Here is a 21,738-nt window from a genome sequence, read left to right on the forward strand (position 1 = left end):
CCAACCTCACCCTCACCCACCCCCATGATACATCTTCCTCTCCCAGTCAAACCTAGACCATCTTCTCCCACGGCAACCCCTGCTGCCGGTACACCTTCCTCTCCCACTCACAACTGGGTCTTCCTCTCCCCCCGCTCGCCAGTCATCCATAGCAACCCATGGACAAGACCATGATGTTCCACAGCAGACCCAAGACATCACTGGAGACCTCCCATCTTCCAAGAGTTGCTTTGCGGTGGAGCCATGTGCATGAGGATCCACCCAGCATGCAATACATGTGTTCCTCTAGGGTCCGGTAGTTGTAGGACTCCAGCATCTTCTGCGCCTCGGATGTCCGCAATCGGAGCAAGGCCCTCACGGTAAAGCCCTAACTTCTGCACTTCACACTTGCCCAGACGTGTTCTGGGTTGACATGTTTTCCCGGTGGTGTAACGGTAAATCTGGTGTGGGGTGACGATTCTAGTCGGGCCTTACTTTGCATCCCATTAGTGGGATGCAAAGCGGGTTAACGCCAACCTCCAGCGGGATTGGCAGACACCATCTGATGATTCTACTTTGCTTTCACACTGGTGTGAAACCGATTTTTGGCCTTCTCGCTATGTTGCGCCCCCACCACCCCGCCCGTCATGATGCCCGATGCTAAGAGGGCCAGAAGATTCCAGCTTAAATGTTAAAAAGACCAAATGATGAGAGTCAAAAAAGAGGTACAGAATATTGAAAAAAACTTCAAGTCGACAGTGAGCACTGACTTTACCTACCTGAGCAGTAATGAACAGTAAAGAAATTCAATGCAGAATTAGAAGAGCCAAGCAAGTAATGACTGCACTAATAAATGCTTGGAACGATAAATCAGGAAACCAACCAAGCTTAAGCTTCTTAAAGCATTGGTGTTTCCTATCACTACTTATGGTGGACTATGAAGGAGATAGAGAGGAAAATGATCAGTTCTATTGATCTGTGATGTTTCCGAAGGATGCTCGGAGTGAATGGATTGATAGACGTACAAACAAGTGGCTATTATAACAGGTGGGATTTGACAACGCAGACAAATTATTATCAGTGGTAGGCAGACAGAAGTTGAAATACTTTGGACGTGTAGCATGAAGCAATGATGTAGTAAAGAAGATGCTGGAAGAAATGTTAGAGGGTAAATGTAGTTTCGGTAGGCAGAAGGTCAGATGGAGTGGGAACATCTTGGAACTAACTGGCTTGAGTTTCATGAGGGTACTGAGAGCAACAAAGATGGATGCAGCTGGAGGAGAAGAATGCATGTTGCCACAGCAACTCAGCTTCCCTGTGGTATCTGCACCACCACCACCAATCCTTGTGATAGCAAGTTCTACATCCTAAACCCTCTCTGAATAAAGAAATTTCTCCTGAATTTTTTTATTGGGTTTAGTGGTGACTAACATACTTCTGGCCCTATTCCTGGTCTCCCCAACAAATGGAAATATCTTCTCTACATCTACCCTATCAAACCCCTTCATAATCTTAAAGACCTCTATCAGGTCGTCCTCAGTCTTCTGTCTTCCAGAGAAAAGTGCCCCAGCCTTTTCAATCTTTCCCAACAGGTGTAACCTTTCCATTTTAGTATCATTCTGGCAAAACATTTCCCCTCTCTTCCAGTACCTCTATGTTATTTTTATAATATGGAGATGAGAGCTGTTAACTCAATCAGAGTCAGAGTCATTACAGCACAGAATGAGGCCATTCAGCCCATCAAGTATATGCCCCCTGTAGAGCAATCCAGTCAGTCCCATTTCCATGTTCTATCACCGTAGCTCTGCATGTTTATTTCCCCAAATTCCTTTTGAAATCATTCATCGTCTCCGCTTCCACTACCCTCATGGGCAGTGAGTTCCAGGTCATTACCACTTGCTGTGTAGAAAGCTCTTCCTCACATTCGACCCTGTATCTCTTGTCCAAAACCTTCAATCTGTCACCATCAGCTAATGCAAACAGTTTTTCTTTGTCTACCTTATCTAAATCTTGTAATCTTGTACACCTCTATTAAATCTCTCCTCATTCTTCTTGGTTCCAGGGAGAACCAAGGTCAGCTTCTCCAACCTAACCTTGTAGCTAAAATCCCCCATCCCTGGAACTATTCTGGTAAATCTCCTCTGCACCCTCTCAAAGACCCTCACATCCTTCTCAAGTGTGGTGACCAGAACTGAATGCGATTCTCTAGTTGTGGCCTAACCAGAGCTTGATAAAGGTTCGACATACATTCCTTGCTTTAGTACTCAATGCCTCTATGAAGCCCAACAATACTTCAGTTGTGAGCTAAACAAAGCCTTCTCTGCCGATGCTGCCAGACCTGCTGAGTTTTTCCAGGTAATTGTGTTTTTGTCTAACATAACTTGCCTACTTTTCAACTGCACCCCTCTGGAAATGCACCCCAGTGTGTTGTTTGCTTTTTTAATGTCATTAGTAACTTATGTCACTATTATTAGTGATTTGAGTATCTGTACCCCAGATCCTTTTGCTCCTCCCATTCAGACGTGTACTTCCCAAGCAGTATGTGAACTACATCTTTGGTAGGATGATGTGAATGACCTTGTCCCAAGATTTTGTACAATTATATTCCTTGTCCTTGTGACTCTTATTGGAAAGTTGGGATTGCAATGATATGAAATGGAGATTTGGTTGACCTCGTCTTCCTCATGGTGCAAACATGAATCAATCAGTCTCGCACCATGAGGAATTCTGGGACAAGTAGCGGTTCATTATTAGTTGGGGTACTTGCCTTGAAGATGGGATTATATTATATCACCTATTTTCAAACTGTGGTTCAATTTTTGTCAAGTGTTTGATAAGAATACTCTATTGATGAGTTTCTGGCTGCAACTTAAACTCTGTCAGGTCAATTCTGTTACAAAATCAATAATATTAATTGTGTGAGTAATCATGCATGATTGACTCTGCTCAATAGTTGCCCTGGCCTAATGATTGGTGTTGTCCCTTGACTGGCTCTGTGTAAACATACACTTCAGGCATGCCTAGACCAAGCACAGGTTTCAAACATTAAAAGCCCAAGCTTCATCAAACCTTATCATCGCTCATTCTTTTCAGTCTTGTCAATGGCCCTTATTATGAGCCTTGTGGCTTCATCTAGATATCTAAATAAACCTTATGATTTGATCACAAAACAAAAACAGAATTACCTGGAAAAACTCAGCAGGTCTATGATTTGATCATAGAGGTCTATGATTTGATCTATTGTGGTAATTGCAGCTTCTAAGTGTTCAGATTCTTTTTCTGCATTCCGATCCCATAAACAGCAATGTGACAATGACAAGATCATTTGCATTAGGTGTTGACTGAGTGATAAATATCGGTGAAGACAATACTGAGCTGAGTTAGAAAAATATCCACTGCTTCACCTGAAGATCACCAGGACCTAGGATTCCCTGCACCCCAGAATGTTCAGGAGTTAACCGGTATTTGGGATTCCTCCTCCAAGCACCTTCTCCAGCAGCTTGAGAGATCGGGGCTTTAAATTTTATGCCACCCCGTGCAAAAAATCTTCTTCCTACACCCACACCACCCATTTGATCCCCACAGTCTGACATCACCAGCTGCTGCTGAAGAAGCCTCCAGCTCGGTGTTGCCTCCCAACCATAATTGCAGAGGGCCTTGACCAGGTGGGAGTACAGGTGGGAGGAGACTGGAGGGTTGGGAATCAGAAGCTGATATTTGGGAGAGTTTCAGAATTCGCAGGGTTGGGGTGGGGGGGGGTGGTTGTTGGTAGGGGCATAGAGGTTCTAAAATCTGAGGGATGCAGGCAGACTGGAAAATGGGGGCCTGGGCAGAGATGTAGACTGGAATCAGGGCTCAGGCAAACAGGGAGTGATTGGAAAGAGAAGGAGACTGGGGAATAGGACATAGGAGAGAGAGGGAGACTGGAAAATAGAGCACAAGGGAGAGAGGGAGACTGGGAAATAGAGCACAGAGGGGAGAGGGAGGCTAGGGAATGGGGGTTTCTAGAAGAGATTTAATAACCAGCCCTTCACAATTGCCCTGGTGTTCCCAATAATTGAAGATGAGTCTCCAGGACAGGGATTTGTATAACCTAAGAGAAAAAATATTAGGGCTTAAAGAATTGTGTTGTTTTTCACATTTTGTTTATTATTTATAAAAAATATTTGAGATGGGAAAGGCAGGCTGTTGGACTGAGAATCAAAAATCATCCGATTGGTTGATGAAGAGTTTGTTGGCTTTCGAACAGACCTGAAGAAGGGTATGTCAGGCACCAATGGCAGGAGTGTGGGGGTGGAGCAGTTGGAGACAGGAAGACATTTGAGGAAATTGCCAGGAATTTGTTGAACTAGAGTGGGGAACCTTATCAGGATGGAACATGTACGTGTAAAGAAGGACCTCACTGGCTTTGGGTGGGTATTCATGCTCAATGGAGCAGGTTAAAAATGGTGATGGACAGGTCCTGGTGGTTGCAATGTGAATGAGTAACTGGGCAGGTAGAGTTAAAATTGTTCCCAATATCTCTGATTTAAATAATATTCAGCCCACTCAAATTGCATGTAAACCACTTCAACTTCCCAGTCATTTACTGATTCCCAGGAGACCAGCAAGATGCTATTACAATGCAAATACATTACCAGACTGGTTAGCATCAGTAAAACATTACTGACCTGTAGAATGATAGATAAAAGCAAAAAACTGCGGATGCTGGAAATCCAAAACAAAAATAAAAATACCTGGAAAAACTCAGCAGGTCTGACAGCATCTGCGGAGAGGAACACAGTTAACATTTCAAGTCCGTATGACTAGAACTGTGCTTTGTCCCACCTGGTTCTGTCAGAATGAGAACACACCAGAACCAGGAACTTCAGGGAGGTCAAAAGCTACCACATGGTCATTAATTTTGCTGTGGAAACAAAGCTCCAAAGAGGATCTCAGCTTTATTGCTGTGAGTCTACTTGCAAAGAGCCTGACTGTATCTGTCTGTACCACGGAGACTGTGACTTTATGAATCTAACCTGAAATTCACCTGTCACTGAGTGGAAGGAGGTGGATAGTTCAGGACTAAGGAATTCATGTGTGTTCAAAAGTAATAACTGCTCTTAATCACATTATGGAGCGGTATGAAAGGACATGGTCCTTCAATGTCTTGGCTGGATTTCCTGTGTTAATCCAGGCATTAGAAGATTCACAACTGCCTGAAAGCCTTCATCAGGAAATTAATTCCCACCCTCCCATCACCTTTCAAAGACTTAGATTCCAGAGTCATCTTCTCACAAGGTTAGACAAAACTACAATTATCTGACGTCACTGGTTGCTCACTACAAAGCTGGGTCAAAGGTTCTTACGCACAAGAGAAATCTCCCTTAATTGGACTGTTATTGCACAGGCTGTGTGAGGATCTCTCAGGCACTGTGTTTCTCTCACTGTTGTCTCCATGCTGGTGTTACGTTGCTACACTTTGTTCAGCTATGTGAAAGGAGGGGAGGGGATAAATGCTGAAGGAATTTGGCAAATGAAAGAAGCACCTGAGAGGGACGGGGTGAATAAAAAAGAAGAGGTTAGAGGGCATCTAATGATTCGTCTCAAATTGCTTTAGAATTCAAGCATTGCATTATTTCCCCCGAATAGTCCCTTTCTTTTTGGCAGTCCATACGCATTCATCCAAAGGGATATAATGGAATGTCACCCTGTGAAACCAATGTTGTAGCTCTGTGTAGAATGGCAACAAGTAGAGCTGAGCAACAAACTGTGTTTAAAACAAAAAGTTCCCAGTGAGAGGAGGAATCAGCTAAGGAACCTGCTGCTAATTACTATCCAATGAGCCCAATTGGTAAAGGACATGTTCAGGGGTCAGCTAAGGTCAGGATAAGGATCAGTTGTAATGGTCCCATAGTTTAGAGTCACACTTGAGTGAGGTGTTGGAGGCCTTGGGTGGCCAGTGGCTGTTGAACTGTACCCTGAGCTTAAGTCATTATCGACAGAAGATTGCAGAGTCGAGAAACATGTAACACTGAATTATAAAAAGTAGCATAAGAAACAGTAGGAGAGCAAAGCAGGACTTGACCATTTGAGTGTCAGCTTAACTCAGTTGATGGACTGACACTCCAGAGCAATACTGAAGGAACGTTGCACTGTCGGAGGTGCTGTTTTTCCATTTAGATGTTAAATGAAAGGCCTGTCTGTCCTCTCAGGTGGATGTAAGAAAATCCCATGATACAATGCAAAGAAGAGCAGTGGAGTTTTCCCTGCGGTCCAGGCCCAACATATATCCCCAATAAAAGAAATGATTATTTGATCATCTGCCTCACCCTTGTTAGTGGGACCTTACTGCATGCAAACAGTCTCGTCATGTTTGTTTATGAAACAGCAGTGGTTACATTTCATAAAGCATTTGATTATCTGTGAGGAACTGGGGAGAGCCCTGAGGATCCAAAAAGTGCTGTATAAACTCCAAACTTCCTTGTTTCTGTTTATTCTCAAACAATAGGGCAGGTAAGAGAACTTGTCCCACTTTCATCTCACCTTGGCACATCGCCCATTGCACCAGTAAGATTAAGCACTTACCATGTAACCACTCGCACATCCACCTGCCAGTTTGATGCAGAAGAAGTGTTTTGGATACTGTTTTTAAAAACTACACTATTCTGTTGGCTCATGATAATAAAATGCAACTTTAATAATGTGTTCTGTTTCAGGACGCAAACATAATACCAGGAGAATGACCTAGCGATAAGCAGCTGAATCCTTTGAAGCTATTAATGGCTTGATAAGTGTGAGAAATGTGTTGGAATTTCATGAAATACTTAACCATAGTAAATTGGTGCTTTTAATGTTTCTATATCCCAGCTACAAATTCATTTAGCCAATGTGGCTTAATTTCCACATTATCAACAAGTTAATCATTTTCTTCTTGCAATCCAAAATCCATCTTCCTTTGATCCTCATGAAGTCAGTAAATTATACCAGGGAACGGTCCACACTAAGGTCCTGCACTACCTCACCAAACGGTCAGCGGGCCTCAGTGAGTTATCACAGATGCCTTAGATCCCATTTTTACCAATATAAAATGCTGGTCCATTTTGAGCGGAGGGGGTTGATACTGATCGAGTGTAGAAAATAGGACAGAGGGTCAAATACACCTGTCACATAGCATTATAAAGTAATCTCAGGATCTTGCACAAAAATGCAATCTGCATGGAAAAGCATAAACCACCTTGCAAGGCAAAGGAAAACATACTCACCTTTCTTTCTATTTCATTTGACTCTCATTTCTATAGTTATCCAACCTCCAAAGATCCAGAAATTTGGCCCTAAAACTCTCCTGCTCTTCATCTTCCTATCAGTTCTTTAATCCTTTCTCTCTTCTTTTATTCTACGCTAATCCTCTCTCCATCACCCTTAATCCCCTCTGTGTTCACTACTCCTGTCCTTTGGTGTTCACTCTCACTTCCTTAGCCTTCTCTCTCTTCACTGCTGGTCCTTTGTGTCTTTGTCTCTCCCATTCCTCCACTTTTTCCTTCTTTCTCTCTTCTCCTCTGGCTCCTCTAGACTGCCATGAGTTGCTCATGTATTTTCAGACCTTCATCTCCAATACATTCATGCCTCAGTGAAAGATCACTATATTCACCAATAGATTTTAAAAAACTTCATTCAAGTAGCAACTTTCATGACCTCAGGACATTTCAAACTCTATAAAGTCAACAATGTACTTTTGAAGTGCCATCTCTATTGAAATGTGGGAAACATAGCAACCAATTTGTGCACAGCAAGCTCCTACAAACAACATTTAGTTAATAACGGGATAGCCCCTTTTAGGGATGTTGGTTGAGAGAGAAATATTGGCCAGGACACCAGAGAGGAGTCACCTGCTCTTCTTTTCATAGGCCCATGGGATCCTTTCATCCATCTGAGAGGTTGAACATCTCATCTAAAAGGTGGCATCTATGACAGTGCAACATTCTGTCTGTGCTGTGTTGGAGTTTCAGCCAAGATTTTGTGCTCAATTCTCTGGTGTGGGATTTGAACTCAACCTTCTGACTCAAAGGTAGGGGTGCTACCCACTGAGCCAAGGCCACCATCCAACATTGGTGATTCACAGAGACACTGTGAAGGCCCTTACAATGTCTGAACGGAACCTGTCAGGTGACTCATCCAAACATGGGGCTGCATGCTGGAAGTTGTTTGTGCTGAAAGTGGGTTTTTTTTGGATGGGGGCAGGGGCTAGCTGAACGTAACTGACAGGGTCCTTTATATCATCGCCTCTCCATCAATTACAAGAATAATATTTGTTTTGCATTAGCCAGGTGCATGAAAGCTGCGGTGAGTCAGAATTCCAAACATGGTGCGTTGTTAGACTGAAGAATGTAGATAATTACTGTTTTCACAACTAGTGAAGTGCAAGGATTTAATGATAGGCTTGGAGAAGTTTAAGTAGTTCCATCTTTTCTGTTCCTTGGCAGCATCTTTGTACCATTTATATGTAAGAAAAGTGAATATTCTGCTCCCCCATCTGTTTCCTCTGCAGTGTAGGCATTATCACTCATCTCAGAGAGTAGCTATCTAGTTCTGAACGCTTACCTCAAGAAGGATATATTGGAATGTGTGCAGTGCAGATTCACCACATTGAAGGCTATAAGGGTGAGATTATTTGCACAGCTGCCATTAGCTTGGTGTTTATTATCTTGAGTACAGGAGCACGAGGTTTTATCTAATCAAGGCGTTTAAATCAACTCGGATAAAAGGGGAACAAATAACATAGGGTAGAAACAGAGGAACTATTTCCTCTGGTAGGGAATCTAGAACAAGGGTACAGAATCTTAAAAATAGAGCTAGACCATTCAAGAGTGAAATTATGAGGCATTTCTTCAGACAAAGGGTAAGGAAATCTTGAATTCTCACCCTCAAATGATTACAGATGCTGGAGATCAATTGGAATTTTCAAAGCTGAGATTGATAGATTTGCACAGAAATGGCAGTAATGACAATATTTTGGAGAAGAGCAGGCAAGAACTCCCTGGTGTCCTGCTCAAGTGTTATCTTTCAACCAAACAGATTAATTGGTCATTTATCTCATTGCTGTTTGTGGCACTTTGCTGACTGCAAACTTATCAAAGTAATTAATTGGTTGTTAGGTGCTTTGGGGCATCCTGAGGCTGTCTATGTCTGATTCTCTTTCTTTCTCTCTTTCTTCATGCTACCATTTTGAGAAGAGGAGGACTGTCAATAAACTGTGTGCAAAAAAAAAATAGTTGAAATGTTCTTACCCCTGATGAGGGATATGCTGTCCAGCCCAGTTCAGCTGTGGCTGTCCGAGTATCCAGCAGGGTCTCTGAAGAAAGAAGAAGCAAGAACAATAATAGGTCAGCAACTGAGCCCTCAAACTCAATGAGACAGAGCATTAGCCACAGTCACAATCAGAGAGTATGGCTATATATTACCATTCCATTCATCGCCCATTCTGGGTTACCAGTGACGTCTCTGCCATTTTCCATGGAAATGGAGCTGTATAGGTGCTGAGCACTCCTGACCCAAGGTGGCAATCAGAGTTACAGTTACAAGATGGGACCCCAACATTTAGAGGAGGCACATTGGACACCTGGCTGGAGGCCCATTAAAAAATGGTGCCGGTCACATCACCAGTGACAGCATTTTGGGGTCATTTCAACCCTGTGAGGCTGCCTAAAATTGACCCCACAGAGCGAAAATGCAGCAGTCCCGGATTCTCAGATTGGAGCCCCACTTTAAAGGGATCTTAGAGATCTATCGCTGTTGCAGTTTTGACTGTCACTACACCACGTTCTATTAAGCAGAGTTCTCAGGATTGGTCAATTTCCCATTACTATTCAAATGGTGGGAGGAGCATCTATTGGACCATAAACACTGAGATGGATCTGTTGGGCTGAATGGCCTGTTTCTATGCTATAATTCTAAACAAATAGTAACCACACCAAATGTTTAGCTTTCGAATATAAATTCTGGCAAGTCAGGACTTTGACAGCTTGTGATAACTAGCCTCTAATTTTGGGACAGTACAGAGATAGAGAAGGGATGAATGAAAAATATAAGCATGTAACATGAAAAGGCCAATTGGACCATCGAGCATGTTCTTTCCACAGCCCGTGTGCAAGCCTTTCTATCAGAGTTCCGACCCAAAAACATTTAAGATTGTTTTACAAAATGCCCACTCTTCTCCATTATTCTGATACTCAACCATCCAACAGTCCCAGCATAATCAATGAGCAAGTGTTGGGTTCTATGCTCATGACCCATACACGTCCAAATGGAACGTTCTCTGGGGTGATTTCTTGATCTGTCCAATAAAGTTCATTTTGCTTCAGCCTTCCTTCTTTGTCTTAAACCTGATTGGTCCAGATTATCATGGAGTCAGGCCGACCCCAGAGACCTTTAAAAATGGTGGCAGGACCCGCATTTGGAAGTCCCACCCCTATTTCTGGCTGATCCCATTTTTGCTGGCAGAGGGATGGGTGTGGGGAGCGGGGAGAGGGAGCGGGAAGTGGGGAGTGGGGAGCAGGGAGCAGGGAGCGGGGACCGGGAGCGGGGAGGGGGAGCGGGGTGGGGGAGGGGGAGCGGGGAGGGGGAGGGGGAGGGGGAGCGGGGAGGGGGAGCGGGGAGGGGGAGGGGGAGGGGGAGCGGGGAGGGGGAGCGGGGAGGGGGAGCGGGGGAGGGGGAGGGGGAGCGGGGAGGGGGAGGGGGAGCGGGGACGGAGGGGAAAGGGGAGGGGGGAGGGGGAGGGGGGAGGGGGAGGGGGGAGGGGGATGGGGGAGGGGGAGGGGGGAGGGGGGAGGGGGAAGGGGCTGGGGAGGGGGGGAGGGGGCTGGGGAGGGGGGAGGGGGAGGGGGAGGGGGAAGGGGCTGGGGAGGGGGAGCGGGGAGGGGGAGGGGGAGGGGGAGGGGGAGGGGGAGCGGGGAGGGGGAGCGGGGAGGGGGAGCGGGGAGGGGAGGGGGAGCAGGGAGGGGAGGGGGAGCAGGGAGGGGAGGGGGAGCAGGGAGGGGAGCGGGGAGGGGAGGGGAGCGGGGAGGGGAGGGGAGGGGAGGGGAGCGGGGAGGGGAGGGGAGGGGAGGGGAGCGGGGAGGGGAGGGGGAGCAGGGAGCGGAGGGGGAGTGGGGAGGGGGAGTGGGGAGGGGGAGTGGGAGTGGGGAGGGGGAGGGGGAGTGGGGAGGGGGAGTGGGGAGGGGCAGGGGGAGGGGGAGCGGGCAGGGGAGTGGGGAGGGGGAAGAGGGAGCGGGGAGGGGAAGGGGGAGCGAGGAGGGGGCTGGGGAGCGGGGAGGGGGAGGGGGCTGGGGAGCGGGGAGGGGGAGGGGGCTGGGGAGCGGGGAGGGGGAAGAGGGAGCGGGGAGGGGGAAGGGGGAGCGGGGAGGGGGAGGGGGCTGGGGAGTGGGGAGGGGGAGCGGGGAGGGGGAGGGGGCTGGGGAGTGGGGAGGGGGAGCGGGGAGGGGGAGGGGGCTGGGGAGCAGGGAGGGGGAGTGGGAGGGGGAGTGGGGAGTGGGGAGGGGGAGTGGGAAGGGGTGAGAGCGGGGAGGGGGAGCGGGGAGGGGAAGGGGAGCGGGGAGGGGAAGGGGAGTGGGGAGCGGGAGCGGGAGGGGGAGGGGGAGAGGGGAGGGGGAGGGGGAGAGGGGAGGGGGAGGGGAAGGGGAGTGGGGAGGGGGAGGGGGAAGGGGAGCGGGGAGGGGGAGAGGGGAGGGGGAGGGGGAGAGGGGAGAGGGAGGGGGGGAGGGGGAGCGGGGAGGGGGAGGGGGCTGGGGAGCAGGGAGGGGGAGGGGGAGGGGAGTGGGGAGGGGGAGGGGGAGGGGGAGCGGGGAGGGGGAGGGGGAGGGGGAGGGGGAAGGGGAGCGGGGAGGGGAAGGGGAGTGGGGAGGGGAAGGGGAGTGGAACGGGAGGGTGAGGGAATGGGAGGGGGGAGGGGAATGGGAGGGGGGAGGGGAGCGGGGGGGAGGGGAGCGGGAGTAGAGGGAGGGGGAAGAGGAGACGGAGGGTAAAAGGGAGAGGGAGTAGGGGGCAGAGGGAAGAGGGAGGGGGAAAGGGTGAGGGATGGGGATGGGTCACACAGGCGGGAAAGCTGAACCCAGCAGGATCATTTGAACTCAGTGCTAAGTTCAAACAGGCCCCATTTTCAGTGTTCCAAGGGCTTGCTAACCAGCCTATCTAGCTACTCTCCCACTCTCATGGTGACCTGTGATCGGCTTCAGGTGTTGGCAAGTTGACTCTATCCCACCTGCCTCTTTGGAGCAAAAATTGGGTGTACCAGGTCCTGTAAACCAAGGGGGGTCTGCTGAGTTGGGAAATTGCCCAACTCAAGCCACACACCTTTGTAGAACAAATCTTACCCTATGCCTGCACAATATTAATTTATAATGGATCAAAGAATGGATACAGTTACCTACTAATAATATTAAAAATCTTATATCTTTACATGCTTGATGTCCCATTATAAATTCACACGTCCTTATTGCAAAATAGAAATTGCCTATGGCCTGAATTTTCCGCTCATTGGGCACGAGCAATCGGCTGGCCGGGAGCGGATGGGAAATGGGCTCCCAACTGCAATCGAGCCCCGGCCACGATTTCATGCTGGCCGGCCAATTAACAGCCAGCCAGCATGAGACTTGCCCGGAGAAAGGCTGAGCACCTGCGGTGAGGGTGGGAAGAGGGTGGGCTCTGATGTCACCGCAGGTGCTGGTGAGCACTTGCACTGAGCTCCCTGAAGGCAGAGAGCTGCTCCAGGAGCTGCAGAACTCCACAGAATAAAAGAAACAAAAATCTTCAGCCAGAAGTGCCAAGTGGATGATCCATTTCGGCATCCTCCGGAGGTCCCCGGCTTCACAGATGCCAGTCTCCAGTCAATTCAATTCACTCCACATGGTCAAGAAATGGCTGAAGGCACTGGATACTGCAAAGGCTATGGGCCCTGACAATATTCCGGCAATAGTACTGAAGACTTGTGCTCCAGAACTTGCTGCGCCCCTAGCCAAGCTGTTCCAGTACAGCTACAACACTGGCATCTACCTGGCAAAGTGAAAAATTGCCCAGGTATGTCCTGTACACAAAAAGCAGGACAAATCCAACCCAGCCGATTACTGCCCCATCAGTCTACTCTCCATCACCAGTAAAATAATGGGAGGGGTCATCAATAGTGCTATCAAGCAGCACTTGCTTAGCAATAACCTGTTCACCAGTTTGGGTTCCGCCAGGGCCACTCAACTCCTGACCTCATTATAGCCTTGGTTCAAACATGGACAAAAGAACTAAGCTCCAGAGTGAAGTGGGAGTGACTGCTCTTCACATTAAGGCAGCATTTGACTGAGTGTGGCATCAAGGAGCCCTAGCAAAACTGGAGTCAATGGGGATCAGGGGAAAACTATCTGCTGGTTGGAGTCATACCTAGCACAAAGGAAGATGGTTGTGGCTATTGGAAGTCATTCATCTCAGCTCCAGGACATCACTACAGGAGTTCCTCTGGGTAGAGTCCTCAGCCCAACCATCTTCAGCTGCTTCATCAATGACCTTCCTTCCATCATAAGGTCAGAAGTGGGGATGTTCGTTGATGATTGCACAATGTTCAGCACCATTTGCGACTCCTCAGATACTGAAGCAGTCCATGTCCAAATGCATCAAGACCTGGGCAATATCCAAGCTTGCGCTGACAAGTGGCAAGTAACATTCGTACCATACAAGTGTCAGTCAATGATCATCCCCAACAAGAGAGAATCGAATCATTGCCCCTTGATGTTCAATGGCATTATCATCATTGAATCCCCCACTACCAACATCCTGGAGTTACCATTGACCAGAAACTGAACTGGACTAGCCATATAAATACTATGGCTACAAGAGCAGGTCAAAGGCTCGGAATCCTGCAATGAATAACTCACCTCTTGACTCCCCAAAGCCTGTCCACCATCTACAAGGCACAAGTCAGGAGTGTGATGGAATATTCTCCATTTGCCTGGATGAGTGCAGCTCCGACAACACTCAAGAAGCTCGACAACATCCAGGACAAAGCAGCCCACTTGATTGGCAGCACATCCACAAACATTCACTCCCTCCACCACCGACACACAGTAGCAGTGTACCATCTAAAAGATGCACTGCAGGAACTCACCAAGGCTCCTTCGACAGCACCTTCCAAACCCACAACCACTACGATCTAGATGGACAAGTGCAGCAGATAGATGGGAACATCACTGCTTGGAAGTTCCCCTCCAAGTCACTGACTTGGAAATATATCTCCATTCCTTCACTGCCACTGAGTCAAAATCCTGGAGTTCCCTACCTAACAGCACTGTGGATGTACCTACACCACATGGACTGCTGCGGTTCAAGAAGGCAGCTCACCACCACCTTCTCAAGGGCAACTAGGGATGGGCCCAGCTACTGAAGCCCACACCCCGTAAATGAATAGAAAAAAAAAATTCTACAAGTAATGTCCATGCAGCACAATCGAGCACCTGAAAGCATACCTCATAAAAAAACAGTTCCCAGGGAGAGAATTTTCCCCGTGTGGGAGCGGGCGCAGGTGGTCGAGGTGGTGATTGGGACCGTGCCGCCATTTTACGCGGGCGGGCCAGTTAAGGTCCACCCAGCGTGTTTGCCGACTCCTGGGGATGGAGGGAGTGGGCGGGCAGAGGCAGATCAACAATCGCCACCAGGGTTGAATGGTGACCCAGCGGCCTGTTTAAAGGCCAAGCTGCAGCCGCTCCAAGGCTGCTGTCCATGGTCAAAGGTCAGGGCCAAGGCACATCGAGGCTAGCCATGCATGGAGGGTAGGGCGGGTGGTCGTTGTGCGCCCAGGTTTTCAGACGAGTGCCTTGAGGTGGCAGCACGGCGGGAGGTGCTCGTCCCTGAGGATGGGAGGAGGAGGTCACCCCACTTGACCAAGCGTGCATGGGAGGAGGTAGAGGAGGTTGTGAGCCCCCACGACACGTTGCGGCGCTCATGGACCCAGTACCGCAAGAAACTTCAACAACCTGCTCTACACGTGGAGGGTGAGTAACATGTTGGCATCATTCACTTCACCCATCGTGTAAGCTTCTCCCCCTCTTCGGCGCCCCACCCATGTCTGAGTGGGCTGAGTGCAATAAGTCATTGACGGCATGTGTCCTTAGCTGGGCAGTTCAGTAGATATTCCCTATGCGTTCTTCAGCCTGAGAGAGTGGTGATGAGATGGGTTCTGCACCTGTAGCATGTGGTGGACTGACACCCACATGACTCCACAGGGTCTGCACCCAGGCGCACTGCTCGAACTCCAGGACATGTCAAAGTCAGGGTGATCACATGGTGGGAGGGGATGTTCAAGGTGGCGTGACACAGATCGATCTGCTGACCTCTGCGCTCCATGTCATTGTGCCTCCTTGCAGTGGCAGCTACAACGGTGTGTTCCCAGCTGTGATGAAGGCAGCATGTGGCCAAGGGAGTTGGGGGCGGGAGAGAGCGGGGGGAAGGACACACCTGGCATATTAATGTGAGTGCTGGCCTGAAGTGGGGGATGACCCTCTGGAGTCGTGGGCGATGCAGCCAAGTGCTAACATGTGACCGGGTGCTCGGGAACATCTGGTGGAGATACATGAGGCTGTGCTTGGCTTGGTGTCAGTGGTGGAGGATCTATGTGGACCATCGCCAATGCATTGTGTCTCATGGAGAGAGTAGTGACTCTCATGGAGAGGCAGCTCCAGGGACAGGATCAGGGGTTCCTAGTGTTGTGCTCGGACCTGCAATCCCTCACAGCGGCAATGACCTCAGGTGGTCAGTGCCCCGTGTGGGCAGTGGGTTGGGCACCAGGTATCCCACCTCGGTGCCCATCCATCTACAATGAGCAGGGAGGGCCGAACGGACTTCACGTCGGCGGAGCAGCTACCTGTCGTCTCTGCAGGTGCCTCTCAGGGCGCTCTGGATGAGGGCAACAGCTTCTCCGCCCCTCTGCCATTGACCATGGCACCCAATGAGGCTGCGACGACTGGGGAGATGCCAGCTGCGGAGCTGACAGCTCCCTAACAGGCGGGGCCAGCACAGGCTCCATGGACCAGAGGACGTCTGCCAAGGTCATCGAGGCCAACAGGACAGCAGGGAGAGCAGGCTGTCTCAGATGCCACTGCCAGTGAGAGGGCACCACAAAGACATAGCACCACAATGAAGGCACCTTAGGCATTCCCTGGGTTCATCACTGGTGGTTTTTTGTTGGCCCCACTAAGAGTTCCTTCTGATTGTGTGTGAAGTGCAGCACTATTTTATTTCCATTATGTCAAGAGGCTTTTGTTACAGCATTAAAATATGTCATATAAAATGGCTGGGGGTGCCTCTTTTCTTGGGCAGGTGCATGGATTCCTGAGATTTGATGAGTGATTTGTGTGTCATTTACATTTATTGACTGGGCCCATCCTCAATGCTCCTTTCCCGACAGATTTTGCACTAAGGTCTCCAGGATGGAGGTGACAGGCCAGGCTTGTGTTGGAGATCCATATGTGCTGTGCTAGCTAAAGGGTACTTGCATTAGAAGGTCCCGGGTGTCCCTGCCTCCCTGGAGTACGCCTGGGTCAGCGTCTACCCCCTCAGCATTTCCCTGGTGTGCTCATCCTCGGACTCACTGCTGGACTCATCATTTGCAGCTGCAGCCACTCCATCTACACCTTCATCATCCACAGCATCCCCCTGTGCAATGCAAGATTGTGGAGAGCGCAGCATGCAACCATGATCAGCAACACTCAATCTGGGGGGTACTGAAGTGCGCCCCCGGAACGGTCCAGGCATCTGAAGCACATTTTGAGAAGACCGATGTCTCGCTCCACAAAAGCCCTAGTGGAGATGTGACTTCTATTGTACCGCTGCTCAGCTTCTGTTCTTGGATGGTGGAGAGGCGTCATGAACCACCTTCTGAGAGGATAGCCCTTGTCACCCAGCAGCCATCCATCCAGCTGGGCTGAAGCACTGAAGAGCCCCGACACCTGGGAGTGTCTGAGGATGTAGGCATCATGGAAGCTGCCTGGGTACCTTGCACAGACTTGTAGAATCAGCATCCTGTGATCACACACTATCTGCACGTTCATGGAGTGGAAGGTCTTCCTGTTTACGAAGGCACCGGGCTCACCTGCTGGCGCCTTGAAGTCCAAATGTGTACAGTCTATTGCACCCTGGACATGGGGGAAGCCAGCAATGGCCACAAAGCCTCTGGCTTGCTCTGTCTGGCTGGACTGGTCCCAGCAGTAATGGATGAAGGTCAATGCCCGCCTGAACAGAGCGTCTGTAACCTGCTTGACACAAGTGTGTAAAGCTGACTGGGAGACACTGCAAAGATCACCCATCGAGCCCTGGAAGGAGCCGGAGGCATAGAAGTGGAGGGCAGCTGTGACCTTTAGAGCCACTGGCATGGGGTGTCCATCCATACAGTTAGCTGAGATCTCTGGGCCAATCATCTGACAGATATAGTTGACTGACTCCCTTGAGAGATGGAGCCTCCTTCGGCACTGCACCTCAGACATTTGAGGTATGTGCATCACCTTCTGTATACCCTGGCAGCAGGATAGTGCCAACTTCTGCAGCCCCTTGTGCCTTGGACAACCTCTTGGCCCTGCGCCCCTTGTGCCTCCCAAAGGTGGCTCCCCTGCAGGCTGAATGTGCACTCCTGGCCTCCTCTCCCTTCTAGCCCTCCCTTCCTCCTCCGATGAGGTGCCTCCTGTGGAGAATTCAGCTCCCATTCCCAGGCTTAGGGAGGCTTCTTGAAACCTACTGGCCCCAAAACAAATCCTCGCTGAAAAGTGCTGACTGAAGGTTATGAGAACAGCTGCTATGCATTTGCAACTTTTCCACCTCACACAGGCAAGTTTCACTAACTTCTGAGCAGTAACCTTTAAATGTCTGGATTCACGAACCCACTGAGCCCTCTTCTCCCACCCGTGGATGAGCTTCATGCAAATTTCTAACACCCGCCTGCTGTTGCGCCCGTGCAATCCTTGGCTCGTTGCACAGGCGCCTTAAAATCCAGGTCAATTGGAGCCTCAAGGGCCTTAAGTGGCCCATTAATTAATGGCGGTCGCGCAATGGACATTGTTGCGTGCCCGCCCACCGAAACATCGCGATGGCACGCGGTGATGTCAGGATGCGTGCCCAACATCACTGCATGTCATTTTATGCGTCGGTGTGCAGGTCCCACCCCCCCCCCCCCCCCCCCCCCCCCCCCCCACACGCTGATGGAAAAATTCTACCCCAGATATCTCTTTTTATTTTATTTCCCCATGGAGATTTCATCCCGCCCTGGAGCAAAAATTAAAAGGCCGTCTGGCTGATTGACCCATCCCCCAACTGTAAAAGTGGACAGGCCATGAAAAATCACTTTCAATTGCCTTCTTAATGGGCTTAATTGCCCACTTAATTGTCAGTGGGCACGCTTCCAACTGAGATATCAAGTGCGCGATGATGTCAGGACGCCCGCCTGACGTCATCTCGCACTATTTCGCAGCTAGATGGGTCAGGCGCTACTGGCCTGCGGGATGTACAATTGTAGCCTATGTAAACTTGTCACACTGCAATTATAGCCTCCAACCAGTGGAAGCACAGTGGGAAGAATGACTTCAAAATGGGGACTGGATTTCCTCTGTGCACCTGGTCCAGTCCTCTCACCTTCTAACCTCACTTTACCCTGGGACAACTCTTGGTTTTGTCTCCTCCTGTGTCGTGCTATGGGACAACATATTGCAAGAAAAATAAAACAGTTCTTCAAACTGCAAAGAGCTATTCATTAAAGCGGAATCACCGTGAAATAATACTGTCAAAACCCCCTGAATGACGGGCAAAGGTCAAAAAACCTCAAACTGGATGGACTTCATTAAGTAAACATGCTCAAAATCTATTAAGCATCAAGTATTTTTAATTATACTGTTTCCATTTAAAGGAGAATTAGGTTTACATTCCACAGTGTTGTCAAATGCAGCATCAAATTAATTTTGTGACAGTCTTGCCATCCATCAAATTGAATTAATCTAGGTACGATACTGCAGCTATTAGTTGTAATAATTACACACAGATAATATCAGCATTGTAGCAAGGAGGCCTGAAAGAAGATTGCTTTTCTATATTATTCTGTCATTTTCAACTCATTTTGGAGACTCAACATAAAAATATCTTGTTAATGAAGCCACTCAAATAGTTTTTTTTTAAAAACTCTTTGATCTGAAAGGATTCCACAAATACTAGTCTTCATTAAGGTCTCCCATGAAATCTATTAGCGCTTCCGCAATGAATACCTTGTTTAAAAAGATCCACACTATTCCTAAGGCAACCCCACTAATACTCAAAAAAAGATTCAAAGCTGTTGACCACTGCGGTTCAATTTGTGCCCCATTCCAAACCCAGCAAGGCATTCCTCAATTTTAACCACCGACATCCATTGGAAACAGGATTTGTGAGTGGCTAAAATATTGTCCATGCAGCTCCACACTAGAGTTGCCAACTGTGACTGGACATATTTCTGGAGGTTCATCACATGACCTCCTGTCTCAAATAGCCCAATGCCCTCTCTCCCGCCATTGGTCACTGAACATGTCCATCATCACAGTGTCCTGCCTTCCCACACCAATTGAATGATTCTCGACTGCTAGGCAATAAATGATTTCTCTCCACCTCCGATATTTTTGTAACTAATAAACAAAAGCATTCAAAGAAAATAATAACACTTCTTTTGAACGCTCCTATGATTTTTCTCATGGGTTGATCAAAGCTGTGTCATGTAGTTTAATCTGTAATTCATACAGGCTCAAAGACAGCCCCACTGATAATTTTAACAGGTGTGTTTCAGACAGTGCATGAGGCCTTCGTACCAGGCAAACAACAGCCTCATTGGACAGCAAAGGTCAGGCTTTGATGATGCAATTCATACCCAATGCCATTTCCACCATGCTGGCCTCAGCAGAGAAACCCAGGCCAATAAGTACAGGCCCTGAAGAGAAGAGAAGCTGAGTTTATTTTTATTTTAGGTTCACAGGTGTGTTCCACCAGCCCCACAAGGGAACTTTGGGCCTCGCCTCCACTCCCCTGCCCACTAGGCCCCAACCATCACATGATCCAATTAGCTTGATGTAAGGAACTGTTCCCGTTAGTCATTAGTGCCAGCTTCCCTCAGCGCCCGCTCTACTCCCACCCTCCCTCCTCACATCACTGACTCCAGTTTCAGAGGAAAGTTGGATCTGGCATATTTAAATGAGGCCTGGGAGTTAAAATGAGCCCAGCTGTCAGATCTGTGGGTTAGGATGAAACCCAACTCTTGACTTTCACCCTGAGTTAAAGCTGGGACTAACAAGTCCAAAAAAAAGTTCTATTTGAATAACAAACATCAACTCAAATGAGCCAGAAAGTGAATTATTGATCTTCCTCGGCAACTTCATCGAAGACGGTGAGACCATCCCTTCAGGGAAATCAGGAAGAGGCTGGAATTTCCTAGGTTAAAATGCCTCTTGTGTATTATACTTATTCAGAAAGGTCATAATTATTTTGTACAACCCTTGGACCTTAGCACAGACTGAGATAACATTCATGAACCAAGAGTGAAGCCTATTTGCCTGGGCTGTAATCAAACAGCGAATAACACTGCTGACAATCACTTTTGATGATATGGGTTTTCATACACATTACAGTTGAACAATTCCCAAACCAGTCCTCCTTCTCAGGTACCCCCAATGACCCGCTTAATATGCCACAAAGGGACTGAATTGTTTGAGAGGATGTTGACCTTGCAGGCCTTAATCCACAATTCATCAATCAGGTGTTGCCAGACTGAACTGTGTGCCAGTGGGCGAGGTGTGTCGTGAGTAACACACCTTCTAGTACACACAGGAATCAAATCTCATTCAACTAAGGGAAGATTTACTAAATTAAGGAAAATTGCATAAAATGCCACCTCAAGAGATGGGTTTTGGCACTTACATTGTGCATACAGTTAAAGGAAAAATCTTACATCTATTGTTTCTTGTTCAATATATTTCCGACCCTCTGAAGTGTGCAAAGGGGAGCTGCATTTTTGCAAAACAGGCATTTCTATCCAAAGTCTCAGTGGGAAAGCCAGCTGGTACAACCTGGTGTATTTTCTCAGGTCACAGACTTCTTTGGTGTATGCTTCTAACTTACAAATACACAGAGAGATTCATGCACATAGAAGTAAAGGTTAATGGTTAATCAGCAGTGCTTGCATTCACTGAGCCACCATGACTAAAACCTTTTTTTCCAGATCCTTGTTGCTAATTTTGTACCCAATCTGTCTTTCTTTTTGTATGTATGCCAGAATTATGAATGGCAATTCTGCACAGTGGACTCATTTCCACTGGGACTCGCAGAGATGATCCAAGCTCACTTTACTCAGTGAGCTTAACAGCTGTCAGCAAAAGGAGGCCTCCATCCCATCTGTTTGGGATGCTTTTGAACCCAAGTCCCAGGCCTTGAGATGAAAGGCTCTGATCTTCTTCCCAGTACGGCTTAAATGGGCAAGTTCCCAATGGAGACAAGGAAACATTCCTTGAAAAATAAGCCATTGGCTTTATTTTTAATTTATTTAGTCCAATCTGCTCCTCTGACAGTCAGGATGTTGAACACTAAATAGGCTTTTAGGTTCCTCAGAATAGAACTAACTCCAATTTCAATTTTTTTGGGACCATTGTGAACTGCAGTTGTTCCTGTAAATAGGAGCCAAGTTTCACTGTCAGCGTTTGATTTAGTGGAATGCCCATCAGACAGATTCTATAATAGGTGAGCAATCTGTTT

General features: G+C 48.2%; 1 protein-coding gene across 2 annotated transcripts in view; it reads right to left on the reverse strand.

Moving 5' to 3' along the window:
• The window catches only part of LOC121291029 (ephrin type-B receptor 1), a 550,430-nt gene that overhangs the window by 407,235 nt on the left and 121,457 nt on the right, over nucleotides 1–21,738 (reverse strand). For both annotated transcript variants that reach the window (XM_041212061.1, XM_041212060.1), the window contains one exon: nucleotides 9,246–9,310. In XM_041212061.1, the coding sequence (XP_041067995.1) occupies nucleotides 9,246–9,310 (65 nt within the window). The remainder of the gene's footprint in view (nucleotides 1–9,245; nucleotides 9,311–21,738) is intronic.

Source organism: Carcharodon carcharias, chromosome 2 (assembly GCF_017639515.1).
Source record: "Carcharodon carcharias isolate sCarCar2 chromosome 2, sCarCar2.pri, whole genome shotgun sequence".
Taxonomy (NCBI): Eukaryota; Metazoa; Chordata; class Chondrichthyes; order Lamniformes; family Lamnidae; genus Carcharodon; species Carcharodon carcharias.